The sequence below is a fragment of the Bos mutus genome, chromosome X (genome assembly GCF_027580195.1).
Source record: "Bos mutus isolate GX-2022 chromosome X, NWIPB_WYAK_1.1, whole genome shotgun sequence".
NCBI lineage: Eukaryota > Metazoa > Chordata > Mammalia > Artiodactyla > Bovidae > Bos > Bos mutus.
This window is the reverse complement of record NC_091646.1, coordinates 77,362,252-77,388,072: the sequence shown is the minus strand read 5'-3', so window position 1 is coordinate 77,388,072 and position 25,821 is coordinate 77,362,252. Positions and strand designations below refer to the sequence as shown.

Sequence of the window (25,821 nt, the reverse complement as noted above, 5' to 3'; positions counted from 1 at the left end):
TTGCCTGTTGCACACTGGCTCCCACCATGATGTGTCAGTGCACATGCTATCTCATTCCACCTGGACGCTGTCACACTTGGTTTCACATGTACCATTACAATTGTGAAACCCCATGTGCTATCTCCCATGGTCACACATGGCAGCTCACAGTGTCATGAAATAATCATGGACACAGATACATACACACACCCCAGTCCCACATAGACTCACACCTCCATTTTCAGGACTCTGGTGGTTTTATTTTACGGAAGCTTTGAAGGTCCAGCCCAAGGTTTTTCTGGGTCCCAGGAGGTTGGGTGGGACACACTGCTGGCTAGAAATGGGGAGGGAACACCAGACCCTGCCCTGAGGCCGTGCTCGGTACCCTCATGAGCTGAGTGGGGCCACCACAGTGGTGGTGGTGGTGGGAGGCACAGGGCCTGTGGGGAAGGAGCCTGTGGGTGAGCCCAACAGGGGTCCTGGAAATGGCATGATATGGCTAACAGGCCCTGACAGCACTACGGGCCCCAGGCCTTGGTAGACATGGGCAGTACCAGGTGGGCCCAATGTCAAGCCTGAGGTCACCTCCCCGCAATTCCCGCTACTGCTGCCCCCAGCCACCACCATGAAGCCGCCAGATGGTCCTTCTGCTGCTCCTGTAGCTCCTAGGCTGGATCCCCGTTTCTTTTTCCCTTTCCCAGATGCCTTGCGGTTTCGAGTCTGGATACCATCCTTCCTCATGGTCAGTGGTCGGTTCACCTGCCAAGAGGGAGGCCATGGCTGTTTCCCAGCTCCACATCTTGCTCTATGACTCCTCCAGGGATGACCAATTCACGCCACTTTTAAGAATAGAGAACTTATTCAAGGATTAGGGAATGTGCCCCTGATATGACAAGAATCCTGAAGTTTTCAGGCTGTGCGTTTGGGAAAGCCTCTCAGGTTGATGGGAGCTGCCCCTGGTCTAGGGCAGGGCAGGGGAGTGGAAATTAGCTGATGGCCTAGGGAGGAGGTGACAGGTGGGAATCAGGAGAGAGGGTGGAGGGGTGAGAGGGAATGGGGGGGTGGAGGAAGGGTGAAGGAGAAGGAAGGAAGAAAATAGCTAGTGGATAAAGGAAGGGGGAAGGGTGGAGGGGAAGGAAGGGAAATGGGAGGAAGGAGAGGAGGGAGGCTCCACGAGCCCCGGGTCACCTGGTGTAGTTTGTAGTAGAGGCCGCAGGCGTTGCACACAGGGTCCCCGCTGGCGTTTCTCCGCCACAGTGTCGTGGTGGTTGTCTGGCAGTTGGTACACTGGGTCCCTGCCCTTTTGCTGACAATCTAGGGGAGAGAGCAAGTAAGTATGGACACGCTGCTGGGTGGAGGACCAAAGAGGTGAGGGTCAGGTTGAGGGCAGGGTTTGCTTCAGGACGAGGGCTAGGGTTTCTGTGTGGGTGAGGACAGGGCCTCCCTGCCAGGATAGGCATTTGGGGTGTTTTATAGGGCACTACACAATTTGCATGTAACTTTGGCCATCCACTGAAATCATTATGGGAATTAGAAGTAATCATGATTCCCCCACATTCCAGCCAGTTCAACCAACACATCTGAGGAGGGTCTCAATCAATCCCTAGTGCTTCAAAGTGCCCCAAGGTGATCCCAGTGTGACACAAAGGAAGAAAAGTGCAGGGAGAGAATAGAATTCCTGCTGGCACCTATGTTGTTTGGTCAAGGATAAGAGATACTGTACACAGCTGGTTTCCTGGGTGGATGGGGAAGGAGCGGAACGTGTGGGTTCTTATAGATCATCAGGACTGGGATTTCTGTGAAGGTTGAGAACAGCAGGGATGGGAGGGCTTGGTGTTACCAGGCGCTTCTTGGGCCGGATGAGGGGCCTGTTCTGCCCATTCATCTTGTGATAGAGGCCACAGGCATTGCACAGGTAGTGGCCTGTCCTGTCCCGCCGCCACAATGGTGTCGCCGTTGCTCCACAGTTCACGCATTCTCTGGCCTCTGGTGGAGTAGACAGAGGGGAAGAAGGAGTTAGTCTCAGACCAGCTCTCCCTTGGTCACCCCCACCAACCTCAACCTCCCAGTCCCTTTTTGAGAACCTCACCGCAGGGGGTTAGGGGCAGAGTTCCACGAAGCTTTGGGGAGGAATAAGGTGCTGGATTGAGGGGGCTCCCAGTGGGAGAAAAGTAGGTACTAGAAAAGTCAGGACCCCCGTAGGCACTGCTAGGGACTGGAATTGATGAAGGTGGTGCAGTCCCCAGTGTCAAGAGGTCTGGACTCATCCGCTCCGTCTTTAAGGTCTCCAGGAAGCTGCTTCCCCCTTTCCCATCCAGATCTTCTGAGGCCTGGGGAGAGGAGTCCTCACGGGTGGGGCACACAGTTGAGGCAGGGTAGAGCCCGGTCTTGCCATAGGCCCAGCTAGCATATGGTGAGCCCCCGGGGATCCCCTCCATACAGTTGATCAGTGGGTACACCTGAAAGACTATGGGGGTATGGTAAAGAAAGAGGAAAGAAGAGAAACAATCAGTCTAAATTCATCTTACTTTCAGGGTCTAATGATGCCCAAGAGCCCCAGTATGGTGACCAAGTTTCCGTGCTTTGAACTGGTGACCAGAAGAACTGCTGGCATTTGAGTGACTCCAGTGTTCTGAGCCCTAGTGGTTGCTCTGTCCCCTGACCTCCAACATTTCCAAATGAGCTTTGAGGATGACTTGTTGGGATTTGGAGCCCCATATATTACCTGGCAACTCCAGCCACTGTCTACTTCCATCATTGCTTCCCAGTATGGCTACCCCAAGAGGACAGGTTGGGGAGCAATGGCATTCCCAGTTCTGGACTTGACTAGGAGTCAGCACAGAGATGTGAAGCCTTATCCCATTTTCCAGAATTGACTCTTTGAAGGATTCTGGGTCTCCATGGCAACCTTGACAGCACAGAGCCAGTGCCAAGATAGCCACCCAAAGAAGTTACCTGGGGAGTGTCTGTAGGCCTCCGCATCCCTGTAGTAGGCCAGTGCGGCAGCTGCAGCCGTGGCGGTGCTGGCTGCAGTGGAGGAGGCTGCTGTATCCAAGCCCTCAGACCCGGGGGGAAAGAAGACCCCCGATTCTGGTGGTGAAGATACCAAGGCAGGGTCCATAAACTGGGGTAGGGGCTCAGAGGTCCCCAAGGCCCCGAGGCCAGGGAACTCCATGGGGCCTCTGGGGTTTGACCTGTGAGGACAGGAGGGGTCCTCAGACACAGAACCCCCCCTCCCCTCTCTTCCTCCCTTCTCCCTCCTCCCACTCCATTCCCTCAATCCTCTTACCCCGCTTTTCCACCTCCCTAGTACCCTCCTCTTGCCTCCTCTGTCCACCCTCATCTTCCCTTATCTTCCATTCAGTTCTCTTACTCCCTATCCTGCCCCTTTTCCCTTCTTCCTCTTATCTTTCCTCTCCTCCTTTTCTCTCCTCCACACCCCCCTTTTACTCCTCTTCTGTTTTGTCTCCTCTTCATTTTCTCTCCCCATCTCTTCTTTCTCTTCCTCTCCCCCTCTTCCTTCACTTTCTACTCTTCCTCCGCCTTCCTTCCTCCCTGCTCTCTTTTTCCCTTCTTCCTCTTCCTCTCCCTGTCTGTCTTTTCTCCCTGGTCCCCTATCTCTTTTCTCCTTCTGTCTCTTCCTCCTCTCCCTCCCCTTTTCTTAGCTTTCCCCCCTTCCCCATTCAACAACTGCTTCACTCCTCTTTCCTTCTCCTCCTTTGTCCTCCCCTCCCTTCTTTTGTCTTCATCATTCTCCTTTGCCCCCCTTTCTGCTCATCTCTTTCTCCTTCTCATTTTCTCCTCTCCTCCTCCTCCACTTTCTCTTCTCCCTCTACCTCCACCCCCTCACCCTCCTAGGAGTTTGTAGGTGGGGTGGGCTGAGCTGCAGAACCAGAGTCCCTTGAACTCCTTGGTCATTCCCCAGACCTTGGGGTTCAGCCTCCTGTCTCCCCAACTTCATCCCTATCTGTTGCATCTTGCCTTCTGACTTTCTCAGAAACCCCATGGTTTCCGGCTTGACTCTCCCCTCCTCCACCTCCGTTGGGTGTGCAGACAGAGGGCCCCCTCAGTTCCTCCCTGTTTCATGGGGGGGTCAGTACCCCCACTGCTTATCTCTGCCATCCCCGCCCAACTTTTGAAATCACCCCAAGGCCTGTGGCTTCCTCTGAGGAGGGGGACAGGTGGGAGGTGTTCCCTCAGCCTGTACCGTGCCCTCTGGAGAGGTCTGCCATAGTTCTGCTTTCCAGCTCCTTCAGTCCCCACCATCCTCAGGCCTTAGTTTCCCCGTCTGCTGGATAGAAGGTGGTGACAGGGGTCCTTGCCCCTTTGCTTCTATTCTTCTCTGTGCGTATCTCTTGTCTTCTTGTGTCTCTTTTCCCCTACCCTGCTTCTTGTCAAGTCTGGCTCTCTGTATTTCCCTCCCATTTTCTATGCTCTCTCTGTGCTTTTATAAATGTCTGTTTTTCCTCCTTCCCTTGTCTGTCTTCCCATGTCTCTGATTCTCTTTCCATCTTTATCTCTCTTTTATCTTTCTTTGCTCTCTCTATATTTTTCTGTTTCTCTTTTTCCCTCTCCACTCATCTCTTTGAATGTCTGTATATCTCTCCCGCTCTGTCACTTTCTGCTTGTTTGTCTCTTCCTTCGTGTTTCTCTCTGGGTCCTCTGGCCTAATGTCTTTCTCAGTGTTCCCACACCCCTGATCATACCCTTCTGCACACAACCCCAGTTGAGGAGTCAGGAAACCTACCCCCTTACTTGACTTGCCCTGTGAATCTGAAGGCCTTGGTCTCCCTGTCTGTAGGGTGAAGTGACAGAGATAAAGAAGACCACCTTCCCCTGCCTAAGCGACCCATTGTATTGCCTACGTAGACAGGCTCACAGCTAGGCCCTGGGTTGGGGTTGTGCTGGGAAAGAGACGGGCCTGTCAGTGTACCCACCATCAACCTTCTCTAGGCCCTGGGGCACATTCTGTCTTCTCTGGGGACAGTGTCTTGCCTCCTCATCTCCAACTCCATCTCTTTCCTGTCTGTCTCGCCATGATTCTATCTGTGAGTCTCTCTGCATTTCTGTCTTACTCTCCTTTTCTGCTCCTGAGTCTCTCCCTCTTTCCTGTCTCTCCGTCTCTCTTACTCTTCCTTTGAGTCTCTCTTTTTCTTCTTTCTCTTCATGTCTCTGTATTTTGCTCCTTTTCTCCCTCTCCATCTCTCTTTGTTTTTTTTTTCCTCCTTTTTCTCTGTCTCGATTTGTTTCTTACTCTTTTTGTCTCTGTTAACCACTGTTCTTTTATCCCCTCATTCTGTCCTCACAAGCACCCCCCCAGTCTCCTTCCAACCCCACTGCCCCGTCCCTACACCTTGTACCTTGGCAGGTCCAAGACTGTCCACCCCTCTGTGGCAGGGGGCCCAACTCCCAGTTATCACTCTCTGGACAGAGATAAAGTTTATCTCGAGGCTGGGGGATATGAAAACTCCTTATCAGCTGCCCCACTAGAGTAAGTGCTGCCCCAACGGGTGGCAGGCAGCTGGCTGGCCCTCAGCTTTCCCTCAGTCCAGCCCCTCACCCCAGGTAACATCCCCACCCCAGCCCTCAAGGGAGGGTCCCTTGGGACTGAAGGGAGTACAGATGGGATCTGGGGGCAGATGAATCTTGGGAGAGTCTGAGATGGAGTTTGAGGATTAGATATGGGGTTAAGGAGTCAGGGGTTTGGGGAACAACTGTGGAGTTTGGGGTAAACAAATGCGAGTTTAAGAAGCAGTGAAAGGTTTGCTTGAAAAGTCACATTTTGGGATCAGAAATAAGTTGGGAAGGCAGAAACAGGGTTGGGGATCAGAAGCAAAGTTTGAGAGAGAGAGAGAAAGTTGAGAAGTTGGAGCTATAGTTTAGGGCTCGGGGTGGATTCTGAGAGTCATGGAAAAGTGTGAGGGTCCAACGGTTTTGCTGGAGCAGAGATGGAGTTATGATAGGCAGGCAGAGGTGTGTCTGATGACTAGAGATGGCTTATGGGAGCACAGGAAGAGTTTGAGAATAGAGATACAATTGGAGTGAATAAAGATTGGGGGCCAGAGAGGGCACCTAGAGGGACAGAGAAATATTGGGAAGCTAAGATGGGGTTTAGAGAAGGCAGACAGGAGGATTCATGTGACAGAACAGATTGAAGGGGTGGACTTGGTGTTTGGAATGATGAAGACATTTTTGAGCATAGGCAAGGAGTTGAGAGAGAGAAATGGTTTTAGGGCATCAGAGAGAAGTTACAGGGAACAAGTATGGGATTTGAGAGGCAGCGATGGGTCAAGAGCATGGAGCTAGGGTTTGGCAATCCAGAGACAGGTTTGGGAGGTTAGAGAGAGAATTGGGGGCAGAGACAGGGGTGTTGTGGAGTAGGCAGGGGCTTCAGAGCAGAAATAGGTGTGTGTGGTGGGGGGCACAAAAGTGAGCCTTTGTGGTGAATTCAGGGACAAGTTTGGGTTAGTGAAAGTCATATTTGGGGCAGAGGTTAGGATTTGGTGGGATGAAAGCATATTTCGGGTCAGAGATGGGAGTATGGTGGGCAGAGTTAAGGGAGCAGGAGAGCATAAATATCTTGGAAGCAGTGGATGGGAGTCAGGGCAGAGAGAATTGGGTTTAGGGGGCAGATTTGGGGTACAGATGGGGGTTAGAAAGATAGAGGTGGTCTGGAAGAGCTGTCAGGGGATTCAGGGTGGTAGACACTTTGGGGACCAGTGGTGGGTTGGGGAGCCTAGAGCAGGCTTGGGGAGTAGCCTTGAAGTAAGGGGCAGCAGGCCCAGGGTCTGCCTTGCTGGGGGGCTCTTAGGGGGCTGAGACTGACCTGGGCTGGTTGGTGCGGAGGGTTCAGCTGCTTTGGGGATGTGACGAGCTCAATGTGATCCCGGGGGGTGTCCTGGCTGGCCTTGGCCTTTGAGGCTCCCTTCCTCCTTCCCTCCCTCCCTCCCCTCTCCCTCCTCCCTCCTCTCCAGGGAGTGGCTGATGCCCCAGTGGGTGGGGCAGGCCAGGGGAGGGGGCCGGCCCCCTACTGGTGGGGCACCTCTTGGGCAGTGGGGCCTTCTTCCACCCCACCTGCCCACCCTGTAGATTCTTGGACCCTGTTTGACTTGGGCTTCTGTGGGCTTCAGTGTCCAGTCAAACAAAAATGGGCTGAAAGCAATATAAAATGAAAATAGCAGATATGGTGTTATGACCCAGCTGGGCTTTTCAGTGAGTTTTACAAACGTAAAGCCCCTACTGTGTGCTTAGCCAGGTGAGGGCTGGCCCCTTATGTATGTGTCTTCCTGGCCAAAGGGAGAGAAGGGCTGTGACTGTACCCATTTTGCAGGTGACAAGAATGAGGCTCAAAGAGGTTTGGTGGGAATTTGAATCAAGATGTTGGTGGGACATCTTCAGGACCCAGGCCCACCCCGGGGACCAGGCCAAGACTGGCGGGAAGCAGAGGCACATTCACTCAGCGCCCCGCTGGGGCTTACGCCAGCTCTGGCCTGCCCTGGGGCAGCAGATAAGTCTTATCAGATGGAGGCCAGCGTGGCTGTTGGCTCCGCGGTGGTAACAGGCTGTCTTGGGCTGGGGGGGCGCAGAGCTGGGGGGGGCACCCAGGGACGGTGGCCTCAACTTCTTGCCCGCCATGCGGCTTTGGAGGCGGGAAACAGGTGGGACTAGGGGTTGGTTCCTCTGCAGGTCCTTGAGTAGGATAAGGTGGGGGAAAGGAAGGAGGGAGGGATAGAGAAGGGAGAGAGGTAGAGAGATGGGAATGACGAGATGCAGATAAATAGAGAAAGAGACAGAAAGAGACGTAGAGCTGGAAGGAGACAGAGAGGGCACAGAAAGGAAGGAGAGACAGAGGGTGAGGGATGCACAGAGAGGGCCAGAGACAGTGAAGGGCAGACAGAGGCTAAGAGAAAGGGAGACAGGCAGAGACGGACAGAAGGTGCAAGATAAAACCTGAAAGCGACAGAGGCCGAGGACACAGGTGGAGAAGCTGAGAAGGGAGACAAAGATGATACAGAGAAGGGGAGGACAGAGACACAGATTCAGCGACAGAGAGTTTGAGAGGAAGTCATGAGACCCCAGGTAGCAGCCTGGCATATGCCCTGGGTAGGTGGTGCCAGGGTGGGTGGGAGGGGAGGGGGTGTGGACTGATGTGAACCCATGTGGCCTGTGGCCTGAGAGGGACCTCCAGAGAGCCACTGGGCCCCTGTGCCACCTTCTTGTCCTGTTCTCCTTTCCCCAGATAGTAACAACGGTGACAACAACTACTGTCTTGTTGCTGACACAGACCAGTGTCCTATTCTGAGTGCCCCATGTAAAATCACTGAATAAACTTGTAAACAAAGTTGTCCAACTTGGGTCCCTATAGGGGAGGGGTTAAGACTAACCAGCCATGGCCCTGGGACTCCACGGGCCAGGGAGTTCCCTGGTCCACCCATTCTATGGATGAGGTAACCGAGACACACCAAGGGCAGAGGGCAAGGATGAGTAGGCTCTGCTCAGTCACTGGCCTACCCCAGAGGGATTTTATCATCCTCATCTTACCTGTCTGGGCCTCACTGTCCTCATATGCAAAATGGAAGATTTGAGGAGGAAAGGAGGCTATTTATTGAGCTCCTGCTCTGTGCCCGTCTGTGCCAAGCCCTTGTCAGTATCAGAGAGGACAAAGACCACTATCACTCAAGTGATGATTTCAGGACATCCACTCTGGAGCTGGCCCACCCTCATTTATGGGCCACTGACTGGCATGTGGCCTTGGGCAGTTACTGTCGCCTCTAGACTTCAGTTCCTCATCTGAAAAGATGGGGTACTAGTGGCCACTCCACAGGGTGATTAGAGTGACTCAATGAGACTTTATCCATTAAGTGATTTCAACTCATTTGATTCTGAAATCTCAATAAATGTTAAAGTGAAGTCGCTCAGTCGTGTCCGACTCTTTGCAACCCCATGGACTATAGCCTATCAGGCTCCTCAGTCCATGGGATTTTCCAGGCAAGAGTGCTGGAGTGGATTGGCATTTCCTTCTCCAGGGTATCTTCCTGACCCAGGAATCGAACCTGCATCTCCTGCATTGCAGGCAGACGCTTTACCATCTGAGCCACCAGGGAAGATTCTTATTTATTCATTGAGTGCCTACTGTGTGTGAAGGATGGTATTTGGCCCTATTTTATCAGCACTACTTCTAATTCTAGTACTAATGCTAGTAATATGCTGATATCAATACCAGTACTAATTCTAATTACTAACATTCTAATATTGATACTAGCACTAATGCTAATTTTAACAGTAATACTAATAATGCTTATTATTAGCAGTAAGCATTAATAGTAATGGGCTTCCTGGTGGCTCAAATGGTAAAGAATCTGCCTGCAATGCAGGAGACCCAAGTTCGATCCCTGGGTTGGGCAGATCCCCTGGACAAGGAAGTGGCAACCCACTTCAGTATTCTTGCCTGAAGAAGTCCATGGACAGGGGAGCCTACTAGGCTACAGTCCATGGGGTCGCAAAGAATTGGACACGACTGAGCGACTAACATAACATAACATAAATAATAATGTTAATTCTAATCTATATGAGTACTTTATTAATATTCATATGAATTCTAGAACTAATAATTATTATTTATTTTAATTCTATCAGTGACTCCGGTGGCTAATAATAATACTAATTCTGATACTAATATTTTTCCTAGCACTAATATAATAACCACAGTAGCATTATTTGCCAAGCCACCCCAGGCACTGTGCTCAATGCTCTCCATGCATCATATTTATCCTGCTCTCACCAATCCTTGTGGTGTAAGTGCATATAATTGCCCCCATCTTCTGGACTGGGAATAGGTGCAGAGAAATGAAAATGTTCATCCAAGGCTTTGGGTTCTTTCTTGTCTCAGCTCTGACTAATTTGCTGCCGATTCCTGGACAGGCCAACCTCTGAGCCTCAGTTTCTTTGCTTGGAAAATGGGTATAATCATAGAAACCACCTCAAATGTTGTTGAGAGTCCACTCAACACAGGGCCTGCCTGCACATTATAAATGGTAAGCTCTGTAGTAGTAACTCTCCTCACTGTTACTAGAAATAGCAGGTGCAGTGTTGGGGTAAGGTGAGGAAGTCTGCCCTCTTCAGAGGCATGTCTCAGACAAGGGTTTGGCTGCTGGACTCACAGCCCATTTCTTCATAACTGGAGTGGAGAAAGGGTTGAGAACGGAAGTAAAGCATGGGAGTGGGGGCCTCAGGGCTCTGCCTCCATCAAGAACCAAAACCCTGAGGCTCTGAGGCCAGGCCTCACCCCATTCCCTCCCCCATCCCTGTGGAGGGGGCACAGGCCCAGAAGTCTGTGGTGACAGTTCAGCCAGCAGGGAGGCAGCTGGGAGTGGGCAGATAAGGGAATCGCCAGGGCCAGGCCAGGCTTTGGGGGAGCCCAATGAGGGCGGGGGTGGGGGCAGGGGTGGGTGTCTGGGCCAAGCATCCTTTCCCTCGGGCCTCCATTTGAGACTCAGCCCCAACGGCCTCTCTTCCTCTCTCTTCCCCTCTCTTCCCAGAAGCCTTCCCTGACTGGTTCCCTCCCTCCTGGCATCTTCTGGGGCTCCAGAGCTTGGTCCAAGCCCATGGCATTTGGACTATTCTTGTCTCTTCCAGACTGTGGAGTCTACTAGGGCTGGGACGAGCTTGGCTCCCCTCCGTGTCAGTAGCACCTGGAGAAGCATCAACCAAAGTCGACTAAGGAATCAGATGTTTGCCTTAAAACCACACTATTTTGTTTTTTAAGAGAAAAGTATAAAAGATACTATAATAAGCACTCACATTTGTCAAATGTTAATATTTTGTCCTATTTACTTCAGATCCTTTTTAAAAGAAATATATTACAGATACAGTTGACACCCTTGCACCAATTTAATTTCATCTCCCCCTCTCCTTCCACTACCTTGAATTTGGTGTTTATCTTTTTCATGAATGTTTTGATGTTTTACATTACATTACTGCATATGTATGTATCCATAAACAACAAATGATACTTGGGGGTTTTGGCCTGTTTTTGACCTTCATATAAATGAAATCGTATAGTATGTACTTATTTTGCTCAGCATAATATCTGTGAGATTCATCCAAGTTATTGTGTAGCTCATTCTTTTTTTTTATTGAGATGTAATTTGCATACCACAAAATTAACCCTTTAAAGTATACATTTCAGTGGTAAGTTAATTCACAAGGTTGTACAACTGTTAGCACCTTCTGATTCCAGAACATTTTCATCATCCCATAAAGAAACCCTGTGCCCATTAGTAGCCATTTCCCTTTCCATTTACCCCTCCCCACAGCCCCTGGCAACCACTAATCTACTTTATATCTCTATGGATTTGCCTGTTATGGGCATTTCATATAAGTGGAATCATACAACATATGAGCTTTTGTGACTGGCTTCTTTTACTTCACATAAAGTTTTCAAGGTAGCGGAGAAAGCAATGGCAACCCACTCCAGTACTCTTGCTTGGAGAATCCTGTGGGCAGAGGAGCCTGGTGGGCTGCCATCTATGGGGTCGTACAGAGTCAGACACGACTGAAGTGACTTAGCGGCAGCAGCAACATGTTGTAGCATGGATCGGTACTTCATTCCTTTTTAAGGCTGAATAATTTTCTATCACATGAAAACTTCATTCTGCTATCCATTCATCCTATCAGTAAACAGTTTTGGCTGTCGTGAATAATGCTACTATGAACATTCATGTGAAAATTTTTATGTGTATATATATTTTCAGTTCTCTTGGGTGTATATCTAGGAATGGAATTGCAAGGTCCTGTGGTAATTCTTTTTTCAGCTTTTTGAGGAACCTCAAAGGTATTCTACAGAGTAACTATATGAAGGTTATACATCCTCTCCAGTTACTGTGCTCATTTCTGATCCTAGTAAATGAGATATGTTATCTCATTGTGCTTTTGACTTGTATTTCCCTGATGGCTAATGATATTGAGCATCTTTTCATGTGTTTGTTGGCCTTTTTTTTTTTAACCATACCATGAAGCCTGCAGTATCTTAGTTCACTGACCAGGGATTGAACCCAGGCCTCAGCAGTGAAAGCACTGAATTCTAACCACTGGACCACCAGGGAATTTCCGGTTGGCCATTTGTATATATTCTTTATAGAAATGTCTGTTCAAATCCTTTGCCCATTTTAATTGGATTGTCTTTTTATTTTTGAGTATTAAGAATTCTTTGTTCTGTATGCTAGACCCTTATCAGATATGTGATTGCACATATTTTTCTCTTATTTGTCAGTTATCTTTTCACTTTCTTGAGAGTGTCCTTTGAAGCACAAAAGCTTTTAGCCTTTTTTTTCTTGGATGCATCATGCAGCTTGTGGAATCTTGGTTCTCTGACCAGAGGTTGAACCCAGGACCTTGGCAGTGAGCACACGGAGTCCTAACCACTGGGTAACCAGGGAATTCCCAAAAGTTTTTAGCTTTGAGCAAGTCCAGTTTATTTATTTTTTTCTTTGGTTGCTATGCTTTAGGTGTCATATCTAGGAAATCGTTGCCTAATCCAAGGTTGTGAAGATTTATGCCTAGGTTTTCTTCTAAAAGTTTTATAGTTTTAGTGCTTAATATTTAAGTCTTTGATCCATTTTGAATTACTTTAATGCAAAGTAGAGGTCCAGTTTAATTCTTTCCATGTGTATATCCAGCTGTCCCAGCACCATTTGTTGAAAAGACTATTCCTTCCCCCATTGAAATGTCTTGGCACACTTGATAAAATCAATTGCCCATGGTGCATAAATTTATTTCTGGACTCTCAATTCTATTCCATTGATCTGTATATTTATCTTTATGGAAATACCACACAGTCTTGATTGCCATATTATGTAGTAAGTTTTAAATTGGGACGTGCAAGTATTCCAACTCTGTGTTTCTTTTTCAATAGTTTTGTAGCTATTCTGGATCCCCAACATTTCCACTTGAATTTTAGGGTCAGCCTGTCAATTTCTGCAAAGAAGTAAGCTGGGAGTCTGATAGTAATTGCACTAAATTTGTAGATCAATTTGGGGAGTATTGCTATCTTAATGCTATGAAGTTGGTAATTCATAAACATGTGATGTATTTTTATTTAGGTATTCTTAATATCTTTCAACAATGTTTTATAGTTTTCAATGTATAAATCTTGCCCATCTTTTGTTAAGTTTATTACTAAGTATTTTATTTTTCTGATGCTGCTGTAAATGAAATTGTTTTCTTAATTTCACTTGTGGGTTTTTCCTTGCTAGTGTGTAGAAATACAATCAAGTTTTCTATGATCTTGTGTCTTACAACCTTGCAGAGCTTTGTTGTAGTGGCTTTGTTGTGGATTGCTTAAGATTTTCTGTGTACAAGATTATGTTATCTGCAAATAGAGATTGTATAATTCTTTCTTTCCAATATGGATGTCTTTTTTCTTTTTCTTGCCTAATTACCCCGACTAGAACCTTCAGTACAATATTGAAGTGCTGAGAGGGGATATCCTTGTTTTGTTCTTCATCTTCAGGTAAAAGTATTCAGTCTTTTACCATTAAATATGATGTTAGCTGTAGATTTTTTGTAGATGCCCTTTATCAGGTTGAGGAAGTTCTCTTCTATTCCTAGTTTTTTGAGTGTTTTGTGTTTTTTTTTAATTTATTTGTAATTGGAGGATAATCGCTTTAAATGTTGTGTTGGTTTCTGCTGTACATCATTGTGAATCAGCCATTGTTGAGTGTTTTATCATGAAAGGGTGTTGAATTTTGTCAAATGCTTTTTTCTGTGTCTTTTAAGATCCTGTGGATTTTGTCTTTTATTCTATTAATATGGTGTATTACATTAATTGATTTTCACATGTTGAATTAATCTTACATTCCAGGGATAAATCCTACTTGGTTGTGGTGTATAATCCTTTTATATGTTACTGCATTCTATTTACTAGTATTTTGTTGAAGATTTTTGCATCTATATTCATAAGTGATATTGGTCTATAGTTGTTTTTTTCTTACTACGTCTTTGTCTGGTTTTGGTATCAAGTAATGATGACCTCATAAGTTCATTCCCTTTTATTGCCAAGTAGTATTCCATGGAATGGATATACCATATTTTGGTTAACCATTCATCTGCTGATGGACATCTGGGTTGTTTACAGTCTTTTCTTTATTACAGCAAACCTGCAACTTACAAGCTCATATGTCTCTGTGCACACACATGTGAAAGAGTTTTTTCCTGGGGCAGGGGATATCAGTCTATCCATCCTTCCACCTCCCCACCCATCTATCCATCCATCTGTCTACCTACCCCTTTATTCATCTATCCATGCCCTTCCTTCTTTCTTTCTTCCCTTCCATATTCCTTTCCTTCCATCCTTCCTTTGTTCTGTCCTTCCTTCCATAAATCATCTATCTCTTGGCACATAGCATCTGGGTCCAAGGCAAGTTATTTTTTTAAAAAATAGGCAGGAAACCTGCTACAGCTTTTGGCAAAGCCTTTTATGTGCTTAAAACTCACATCCTTAACCATCCTGTATCCCCAGCATTTTGGGGGCTCCCTGGGAATTTACTCATAGGGCATGGCTAAACTACCACCTGGAGACTGTTTAAGAGACCAGAGTCCACAAGACTAGGGGCTCCCTCACCTTAAAGAGAGTCTCACATGTACTCCTTCATCCATCTCTTATTTGCCTAGGGATCTGTGCTCTCTCCTTTCCTCTTTGCCTGCATCATTCACTGGTTCCTCCTCTTGTTTCAGAACTCTAAATGTCCTTGGGCCTCTTCTCTAGTTGACATTTTCTCTCTTGGTGAACTCACGCAGTCTCTGTCTTCAGAGTATCTCCAGAATCTAACCACTTTTTACCACTTCTCCCACCAGCACCAGTGTTACTCATCTGAACCACTGCAGTAACCTCCTCCTCAGGGTCCCCCGGCTTCCACCCTCAACCTTGTAGTCTATTTTCCTCAAAGCATCCAAAGGGAGCTTGTTAAATCCTAAGTCAGATCACAGTTCTCCTCTGCTCATGACCCTCCTGTGGCTCCCCTGTCACTCAGAGTAAAAGCCAGAGTCCTCTCCATGGCCCATGAGGCCCCGCACCATCTGTCCCCCCAACCTCCCCCACCTCACCTCCTGCTGCTCCCCCCACTCACTCTGCTCCTCTGTACTAGCCTCCTCGCTGCTCCTCACAGACACCAGGCCCCTGCATGTATCAGGGCCTTTGCACTGGCTATCCTCTCTGCCTGCTATGGTCTTCCTGTAGCTATTGGCACAGCTCCCTCCCTCATCTTTTCTTGTCTGGGCTAAAATGTCTCTTTCTCAGTGACGTTTCCCTGACCATCCTATTACATATTGGAAAATGCTTCAGTTTTTTTTTTAATCTGTTGCCACTTTCCCAAAGCACCTATCATCCTCTAGCACACTTGATATTTTCCTTACTTAATTTTATTTCTTTTCTGTCTCTCCCACCAGAATGGCAGCTCCACAAACATAGATAAGCTTATCTCTTCTGTTCAACCCTGTCTTTCCAATGCCTGGAACAGGCCCAAGCACACAATAGGTGCTCAATGTATGTTTATTGATTGACTGAATCAGTAAATGGTGGGGGAAGAGGACAGAAACAGAGAAAATTTGTTCTTGTCCCATCTGTCTCCTCTTTTCAGGAGCAGAGCCTCAGTTGAGATGAGTCTGAACCTACCAGATCCAAATGTAGAAAGTGCCACATTCTGCAGGGCTGAAACCAGCTAAGGTGCTCTAGGAGGAGGTAGTGTTATCTGGGCTGGCCCTTGAAGGCCCCATGGGAATCGCAGAGATCTTGGAGTTCAGTCAAACCAGTTGGGTGGAATAAATATCAGGCAGCACTTGGCAGGAGTGAGCTGAATCAAAAAGGATGAAAAGGATAAGCTCACTGACAAGGAGAAATCTATCAGGGGCCTTGAATCCCAAGGTGATGACCCTGAATTTTGTCCTCAGAGATGTCCTACCCCCTGGTCACTGACCCCCAAATAGCTCAGAGACCTTATGTTCTAGAAAAACAGCCATGTATAATGCTGAGACAGTAATAGTAAAGAGCTCATGTTAATTGAAAGTGATTTATTGGGGCAGCTTGGATAGGGGACTCTCAGACATGTTGGTCCCAAACCCACCTCAGATCGCCCAGCAAGATGCATAAAGTGCCCGAGTCCTCAGTCCTTAGAAGTTTCTGGGCCTGGATAAGGGTTTGCAGGAAGGAAAAGAGGGGGTGACGTGGCAGGGGATAGAATGGCAGAGAACTAACCTCCATCATGAGGAAATATAGTTGGGACCCCTCAATCAGGTTTCCGTCAGGGTCTCGGAGGTAGATGGACATAATGGGCTCTTTTGCCCCTGTTCTGGGGACTGGACCCTCCTCAATGATATCACAAGCCTGAAGTGGGAGGAGAGAACAAAAATCATTCATTCACAGACCATGTTTGAGACCAAAATTTCATTCTTTACGGTGGCCTAGAAGACCCCTGTATCTTTCACACTTCATCTCCTACCATTCTCCTCTCCCTCACTCTGTTCCAGCTATTTAAGAGCTGTATGACCTCAAGCAGAGTACCTAACTGCTCAGCACCTCAGTTTCCTCATCCATCAAATGGGGATGATAATGTGCCTAGTACGTGGCAGAGTCAGAATTCAAACCCAGGCAAGCCAAAATCCATACCCTTAACCCCTATGCTTTACCCACTTTACTTCCAAGCCAGACTTTTTCACTGATATTTTCCAAAAGAATCCAGGTCAATTTGCACAAAATAGATTTAATACCTCAATCTGTGTTCCCCAAAAGGAGAACCAATGTCCCCTTCACATGAAATCATCTTAAGTATTACAAGGATACTAAATTAAATTACAGTGAGTAAAAAAAAAATTAGTGAGTCAGAAATTATTCCCTGTTCAGTCCTCTTTCAATCCTTCTGATTATACCAAGAAGAAAGTGTCTGGTGGATGCGAAGTCCTTGATACCTCTCTAACCAACCTAACTTTGTCAAGCCCAGAGATTGGGGGAAGCAGAAGTGGCTAGAATCTAATGACTGTGATGCTTTTACAGCTGTTTGTTTTTATAATTGTCTCCTCTTTATGCCAAGATATGATGAATTTCCACTTACTTGGTTGAACATTTTCTTTTTACACAAATGTATTTATATAAATAGAGTTTAGGTATACTGTTTTCCACAAGGGTGATGTAAAGTTTTCTTTTAAAATACATTTGTTTATGGGGAAAATATGTCCATGATAATGAGTAAACAATGGTGTGCAAACCTTATCTGGATGTGATGAAATCTGTCATGTCTGAAGTTTGAGTCATACTTCTGTTTTCATTGCATCTGTAGCAGCTTTCTCAAAAGAAGATGGAAGTTGGACTCACCTTGAGGCACTGGACCATTTCCTCCAAATGCATCTTTGTGATCAGGCATATATCCAGGGAGCCGGGGACCAGGTGAGTGGCTTTGGGTTCATATTCCTTTCCCATCTCGTGGAGGTTAAATTTCTGGTCTCCAAAACACAGTGCTTTCTGGTCTCCCTATTTGGGGGGAGAAAACAACCTGGAACTAAACCTCCAAGGTGAGTGTGAGGCACAGCCCCCTATTGACACCAACAAGGTTAAAAAAGAAATAGAACAAGGCTTTGATGAAAAATAGCCACTTGGTGCCCCACTCTTATCTTGTTCCCTAGAGGCAAATGCTTTCAATTTGTGTATGTGTTTCTTCTGGAAATTATTTCCATACCTCCAAATAATATGTTGATACTATCCATGGCAGAGACTATAATCTGCCTGCTTAATATACATTTCTCCCCTTTTTCTTTTAAAGACAGCCCAAGTTTCAGTGGGATCTATTGTGCACCCAGCTTTAAAAACCTGCATTTCCCAGCATTCCTTGCTGGGCAGCCATGGAAGGCTGGACAGTGAAATGTTAGCAGAGGCTGTGAACCATGCTTCTGAAAACCTTCCCACCCCACTGAGCTGACGCTTTTTGCCTACTCATTTCCTCCTTTCAGCCACTGCCCACACCCTGCCTGCCTACCTCTAGACTGATTGTTGAATGAGAGCAAGAGAAAACTCTATTTTATGTAGCCCACTTAGCTTAACCCAGTTAAGTTTTCTCCCACGTGCCTCCAAACACAGTCCCTAACTGACATGCCACTATTTCTTGATTTGGCAACTTCAGACATTTTCTATCTTTTTCCTGCTATGATAAATGAGAATTTAGCTCATCCACAATACTACCCCTCCCAATAGAATTATGTCATCAGTTTTGGCTCCTCTTTTGATTCCTTTACAATTTAAAAATAACCCACTTGCACCTTAATGTTTTGATGGATGAACATAGTATCTCATTGACCCAACTATCCTCTTCATCTTGCCTCTTTCTCCTGTGCCTGTCAACTTCTGCCATTTTTATTTATTTATGTATTTAATGGCAAAATATTTTAATTTTTCATAAAGCTATTTCCCCCACTCCATAGACACCACACAGAAAAGAATCTGTATGCACATGTTCTGGTTGAGCAGGAGGATGAGACTTCTGCCGTTAAAAAAAAATCACTTTTATAGTCCCTTTATATCACCATGGCAGATACTACATTCATTCTATCAGAAAATGACTTTATTTCACTTGAATGATAGTTCAGCTGAGTATAGAACTTGAAGTTGTAGGTTATTTTCCCATAGCCTTTTATATGTGGCTTCATTGTCTTCCTGAATCTGGTATTGCTGATAAGACGTCTGATGTTAATCTGTTTTTCATTTCTTTTCTATATGATGCATCCACCCTCCACTCTTGCAGCTTTTAAGACTTTTCCTCGTCCTAGATGTACTGAATTTCACTCCATTGTGTCCAGATACCAAGGGCTGATGCTTCATATGCCTATTATTGTTGATGCATGCAAGGCCCTTCTCTAGTTTTATTTGTATACTTAATCTCTTTATCTCCAGTCTTCATTCCTGTCCCCAACATAGGCAATGGTTATAATGTGTTTGATGTTCATTCTTTGGTTTTCATAAGTTATTGTAAAAGGTGTATTATTGTTTTATGTGGTATGTTATAAGTGGTACTGTGCTATGGACATAATTTGACTTCACCGTTTTTCGTTCAGCATGATCTTTTTAAGACCCTTGCTGTGTATACATCCAGTCTGATACTGCATAATTCTATTTTTATGAATGACATTTGATGTTGGAGCTTCCCAGGTGGTGCTATTAGTAAAGAATCCATCTGGAAATTCAGGAGATCCAAGAGACTCGGGTCCAATCCCTGAGTTGGGAAGATCTCCTGGAGTAGGAAATGGCACCCTACTCCAATATTCTTGCCTGGAGAATTCTATGGGCAGAGGGGCCTGGCAGGCTACAGTCCATAGGGTTGTAGAGTTGGACACAACTGAGAGACCGAGCACACAGCACAGAGCACACATTCCATGTTAATTTTACATTTTTTTTTTAACTCTGTTTGCCATTCGTGGGCTCTTTCCATTGAAGGCAATCAGTGTCTCTGCATCTCCCACTTGGGAGTTGTTCCAAATTCTCAAGGATTGTATTCAATCTCTGGAAACCTTTTTACCTTGAATCCGTTTTTCTTGGGGACGTTTGTTTTCCTGACCCAAACTGGACTGATTGTGTTCTAGGTATCTTTCTGGATCTTCCTCTTAGGATCCACTGTTTCCTGACTTTGATGTCTTATTCCTGGATTAATCACTCATTTTGATAAGATATTCTCAAGTAATTTTGAAAGCAAGTAGGCCAAGTTTCTGAGTCTTTTTATTAATATGTCTAAGAATGTTTTATTCTACACCCACCTTGATTAATAATTTGTCTGGTCATAGAATTCTAGGTTGAAATGTTTTCCCTCAGAATCTTGAAGTTGTTCTTCTGTTGTCTTCTGGTCTCTGACTCTTGGGAAATCTGAAGTCTATATTGCCTTTTCCTTTGTAGTTGAACTACTTTTTAACCTCTCTGAAAACTTCTAGGAGCTTTGTATTTATTTTGATGTTCTATAATTTCTTAGGAACATATCTAGGTGTAAACATGCTGGATACTCAGTTAACTCTCCATATAAGGACTGGAAAGTTCTCTCACATTATTCTGTGGTTATTTCCTCCCTTTCTTCCCTCCCTTTATTCACTGAATAGTGAAGTCCCACTATTCAGAGTTTGGAATCTCCTCCACTGGTCATTTTTAAATTGTGTGTGTGTGTGTTTTGGAGTACTAGGCTACTTTTTAAAATAGTATAATCAAATTTTACCCCAGCTGCAGTTTGGCATTTGGGGAAGTTGTTACCTCAGAAGTCATGACCTCCATGCCCAGGATCTTGGAATAAAACATAGTGGTGTCTTTTAGTCTCTTTACTGTCATCACAATGTGGTCAAGTCTATGGATAAGACACAGGGAAGGGGTCCGACTGTTGTCCCTCCATGACTAAAAAAAGAAAAAAAAAGAGTCAAAAGAGACCACACTGCCACTGGTCACACCCATGTTTCCTGTGTTTCCTTCTCCCCACTTCCCCTCACCTCCCCAGTGACTATACTTCCTTCTACCACCATTCCAAGGGGAAAGTCCTGGGAGGAATCTTCAGTACTTATTGCTCATGTGTGGGTTCACAAGAGTCCATGTGTCTGCCGTGACCACCCTTCACTGTTTTCTTATTATTTTCCTCCTTCCAGGGGGATAGAGGTGAAGATAGGAGTGAAGTGAAAGTCACTCAGTTGTGTCCAACTCTTGCGACCCATTGGACTGTAGCCTGCAAGGTTCCTCTGTCTATGGGATTCTCCAGGCAAGAATACTGGAGTGGGTTGCCATTTCCTTCTCCAAAGGTGATCAGCTTAAGTCAGGTTTATATCCCTTAGGAGTTTACCGATGGCATTTTGTTGATGCTGATCACCACAGTTCTTTCTCTGAACTACCATACTACAATGCCCTGTAATTTATTTTTTTAAAGGAGGCAGGTGTTTAAAAATGGACTCATTTGTTGGTTTTTTTTTTAAGACAATTCCACATAATGTTACTAGTGAGCTAATGATGGAATTCAGCTTGCCACCCCCCGCCCCCCAGGCCGCTCTTCAAAGCAAGCTGCTTTATAGAACAAGGTAGAGTTTGGTTTTTGGAAGACAGGAGAGTTGAGACCAAAAACCAAACTCTCCCTTGTTTTCCCAGAGCTGGAATTCATCTCTTATAAGAAATAATAAGAACAGAGGAAGCCCACTTCCATGAGTACAAGCCCTTTATTGGCCAGTTTAAAACTCAGTCCCTTCCTTTATTACTCCACAGTTAATCACAGAGGACAGGACAAGAAGGGAGCAACTCAGATGCAGTGATGTTTCTGGGCATGTGTGCCTACAGATCAGCACTGACACCTAGGGGGAGGGCACACCACCCCACCACTCATTTCCTGCCCTCAGCACACCTCCCACCAGATCTTTCTCTTGATTCGAGTTCCTTAGTAATTTGTATATTTACATTACATCTGCTACAGGATTATAAGATGCCTATGCACCATAAATTGCAGAGTATAGTGGTTAAAAAAAATATTGTGGAGCCAGACTGATATTTACTTGCTCTCTGGGCTGAGAGAGTTTGGTTTCCATTTCTGGAAAATGGGTATGACTTTTTTATGTGTTTTATAGAACTGTTGTGAACAGCTTAAAAAAAAAGTTGGGAGGAGTTCCCTGGTGGTCCAGTGGTTAGGACTTGGTGCTCTTACTCCCAGGGGCCCGGGTTTGGTTCCTGGTTGGGGAACTAATATCCCACAAGCTGGGCAGTGTGGCCAAAAAAAAAAATCTTACAACAATGCCTAACAGCAAGTGCTGTAAGAGTTGATGACGATGATGTTGTGGTCATCTTGTTAAAATCCAGACTCTCTGTACTGTGACCCTCAATCTTTGCAACCTATTTATTTATTTATTTTCACTGCATCAGTTCTTAGTTGTGGCACTTGGGATCCTTCGTTGTGGCTCATGGGCTCCAGAGTACATGGGCTCTATAGTTGAGGCACCTGGGCATAGTTGCCTTGCTGGCATGTGGGATCTTAGTTCCCCCATCAAGAACTGAACCTGTGTCCCCGCATTGCAAGGCAGATCCTCAAGCACTGGGCCATCAGGGAAGTCCCCTCATTCATTGCTCTTGGATTCCAAGCCACATTGTCCTTTTGCCTGTTCCTCATAAGGGCCATCCTTGAACCTTATACCTTGGGGCCTTTTGCACATGCTAGTATCTGTCTCCCTGATTAGAATATAAGCTTCATAAGTGTAGAAATTTCTGTTTTGTTCCCCACTGTGTCCCAAACAGCTAGCAGATGTTCTATAATATTTGTTCAATTAATGAATATCTACTACAGTAATTGGACTTCCCTGGTGGCTCAGATGGTAAAGTGTCTGTCTACAATGCGGGAGACCCAGGTTTGATCCCTGGGTCGGGAAGATCCTCTGGAGAAGGAAATGGCAATCCACTCCAGTACTATTGCCTGGAAAATCCCATGGACAGAGGAACCTGGGGTCACAGAGTCAGACACAACTGAGGAACTTCACTTCACTTCACTATAATAATTAGACCCCGTGCCTGGCACAAAGTCTGGCCTCTGTTCTATTCCACTCGTTCTATTCTGCTGTGTTCAATTCCATTTGAAACCATTACATTTTTTTTTAAAAAAAAACCATTACATTTTAAACAATTGCTTTCACTTGAGCCCCAGCTTAAAAAAAAATACTGTGCTTTTCTATTTTCATGAGTGAAGGAGGCATTAGAAAAGTTCTTGAGTTCTGCTGTCCTCATGGATACAGAGTATCCATATGAACACAGAAGCCATAGAACTGGGGAAATGATTGACCATTTGAGCTTCATTGAAACTAATGTTCTATGTATTAAAAATCTTATTAACCTTTTAATGTCTGTAGGGTTGATAATAGCACTCCCCTTTCAGTCCTGATATTTGTATTTTATGTTTTTTCTCTTATTGAGAAAACAGAATTTACTAATAGTTTCTTAATCTGTTCAAAGAACCAATTTTTGACATTAATTTTCTCTGTTGTATGTTTCCTGTTTCCCCAGTTTCTGCTGTCTTTATAATTTCCTTCCTTCCACTTTCTCAGGGTTCAATTTGCTGTTCCTTTGCCAGACTCCTGATATGGAAGCTGAGGTACTTGATTTTCAAGTTTTTACATTTCTACACATTTAGAGCTATAGATTATTCCCTGAGCATTGCTTTAAACTGCTTTAGCCACATCCCCCAAATCTGATAAGTATTTGGAAATCAATTCAACTAATTCCTTCCATTATCCAATGCCCTACTAGCTCACATTCACTCCCCAATTCTGCTTTGCAGATATGGAGCTCCATCCTTGCAAATTCAAGAATAAGCAAAGCTGGCTCTCTTGAGGAACTGGAAGAAGGCCCATGTGGCTTGGAATCCGAGAGTGAGTGAGACAGAAAGAGGGGAAGCCCAGGCGAGATCATGCAGGGTTTTGAGATGAGGTTAGGGAGGCTGGTTTTAAAAAAGATGACTGAAGAAAAGTGTACAACCTAAAAGTTGTTGAGTTGTTATATTTCAGGACTTGACTGAGGACTGAGGACAATAGCCCAGGAGACAGCTGCTCAGATAGCTCTGAGGAGCTGCTCCAAATAGGTAAGGGAGGACTCTGGATATGCAGGAATTTTTGCTGAAAAAAAAAAAAAAAACCCATGTAGTCAAACATCAAAATACTACTGCTAATCACAAAAAGCAGCCTTCTCAAGTTAATGATTTTAGCACTTTTCTATGTATGGGAGGATGCGAGAGTCTGGGCTCATTAAAATCTTTTCTCAGGTATGCATCTTAACTACCTAGGGCCAGTATGCTTAACTACCTAGGGTAGTACTCCTAAATGCCCCCAGGGCACATTGTTGGGCAGCAGCTGCAGTGGCTGCTGGCTTGAGGCTGGGCAACATTCGTTGTTTACTTGGAACAGCAGGCACCATTCCCTTTCTACAAGCAAGACACTTAAGCTTACTATGTGTCAAGCTCTGTTCTAAGCACTGCATAAAGCATAATCCACTTTATTTCTCATAACCAAATATATGTCTATATGTGTATTATATATGTAAATATATATAAACTAGAATGTCCAAAATACTATAGCCTCCCTCCGGCCTCCTCCACAGGGACGGCTTCTATCTTCCTACAAAGTCCTTTGCAAGGTCTCCTTCGGGGTGCCAGTGGCCCTTGGAATTCTTTTAGCAAACCTCAAGAGCAGCGTTCTTTCCTGGCCGCTCCCTGTCCCGCCCCACCCCAATGGCCCTGACTGAACCGGCTCCTGGAGCCGCCCCTAGGGAGCGGAGCTGAGCGGCTGCCCACTCCTGCAGACCTGCTGACAGTCTGCTGTGTGTTAGAGCAGGGGCTTTCTATGTCCCTCTGCTGCCCTCTGCTTGTCTTTGAAAGAGGAAAGAAGAAGGAAGAGGGTGGGGAAATGGATGAAAGCACACCGGGACGGCCACATAGAAGGGAAGCAGGTTGCCAGGCCCAGCTGGGAACTCTCAGCCTTGCTGCCAGTACCCGTGCCTCAAGACCCCTGGGGGCCACCCCGTTCACCTGCTTCTCCAAAGTCCAACTCCACATCCTGGCTGGCAGCCTGGAGTGCAGATGGCACAGTGTGGTAGGCTAAGTGTCTTTGCCCCCAGCCTTCAGATAGCCCTCTGGCTCAATGCCTGCAGATCAAGGGGCAGGAATGGGAGGGCCACTGACTAGGGACTGCTGGTGTTGACAGAAGTAGACGGTGCAAGTACAAGGACTCTGACATAAAACACAGGGCCTGGAAAGTGAAAGCCTAAGATGTCTTAGCCAGCTCAGGCCACCATAATATAGTACTATAGACAGGGTAGCTGAAACAGTAATTTATTTTCTTACCGTTCTGGAGGCCAGAAGTCCAAGATCAGAGTGCTAGTATGGTTGGGTTCTGATAACATCTCTCTTCCTGGCTTGCAGATGGCCACCTTCTTGCCAGGTCCTCACATGGCAGAGAGAAAGAACAAACTTTCTGGTGTCTTCTTTTTTAAAAAGCTCCCTGACCAGGTACTGAACCCATAGCCCTCGCAATGGAAGTGCAGAGTCTTAACTGCTGGACTGCCAGGGAAGTCCCTCTGGTTTCTTTTTATATGGGTACTAATGTCATCTTGAGGGTTTTACCCTCATGACTTCATCTAACCATAATACCTTCCTAAATGCCCCTAATATATCACATTGGGGGCCTCAACACATGGATTTGGGGAGGGAGATACAAACATTCAGTCCACAATTAAGGATTCCTTTGTAATAACATAGAAAAACTACCCATCCTGAAATTTGGGGGGAGGACCTTTATTCTAGGGTGTGAGATCTCTGATCTATTTAGAGTGTGTCTCCCAAGTGTGAGATCTTTGATCTCTTTGGGAGTCTGTGCCTGGCGTATGAAGTTAGGAACAGTCTGAGTTAGAGTATAACTACACTAATTTATAATGGATCTGTTTCCAAGGCAAGATCTCGAAGCTATTAAATGTTCTCTGTCCCAGGGTGTGAGTTTATGAATGCTTTTGGGGTGTGAGCTCTGAAGTCCTCCCCTTCCTACCCCTTTCTCAACCCCATCCTCACCCTCCACTGCTGAGAGGGAACATTCATCAGCCCCATTGCTGTTCACCTTACCCTGAGCTGAGTGCCCTTTCTCTTGTTAATGAGCTGTCCAGCCCCTGGGGCATGTGAGTTTCAGATTCTCGTACCTAGACACACCCTAGATACCCACTCAGACAGACACACAAATGCTTTGTGCTGTGCATATTGGTTTTGCTTAAGATTTTCCTTATGAAGAATTACACATGAATATAGGTTTGTATGGGCTTCTCAGGTAGCACTA

General features: G+C 45.9%; 2 protein-coding genes across 2 annotated transcripts; both read right to left on the bottom strand.

Annotated features, from left to right (window-relative positions):
- Positions 1-294: 294 nt before the first annotated feature.
- Positions 295-6,878, bottom strand: GATA1 (GATA binding protein 1). The gene is made up of 6 exons (XM_005887669.2): positions 6,806-6,878; positions 2,935-3,173; positions 2,069-2,446; positions 1,820-1,965; positions 1,168-1,293; positions 295-738 (listed from the first exon to the last, which is right to left on the bottom strand). Exons 2-6 carry the CDS (start codon positions 3,152-3,154, stop codon positions 367-369), a joined length of 1,242 nt encoding a protein of 413 aa, XP_005887731.1. The 5' UTR covers positions 3,155-3,173; positions 6,806-6,878; the 3' UTR covers positions 295-366.
- Positions 6,879-16,233: 9,355 nt separating this feature from the next.
- Positions 16,234-25,598, bottom strand: GLOD5 (glyoxalase domain containing 5). The gene is given in 6 exon segments (XM_005887697.1): positions 16,234-16,251; positions 16,253-16,357; positions 17,342-17,497; positions 20,249-20,386; positions 24,528-24,596; positions 25,563-25,598. Coding segments are annotated over 6 exon segments (522 nt in total).
- Positions 25,599-25,821: the final 223 nt, after the last annotated feature.

Bases quoted from the DNA above. Each gene is read 5' to 3' on its own strand.
- GATA1 (XM_005887669.2), bottom strand. From the start codon at position 3,154: ATGGAGTTCCCTGGCCTCGGGGCCTTGGGGACCTCTGAGCCCCTACCC. The intron at 2,447-2,934 runs GTAACTTCTTTG...ATACCCCCATAG, and splicing joins GGCCTACAGACACTCCCCAG to TCTTTCAGGTGTACCCACTG. The intron at 1,966-2,068 runs GTGAGGTTCTCA...CTACTCCACCAG, and splicing joins TCTGCCCCTAACCCCCTGCG to AGGCCAGAGAATGCGTGAAC.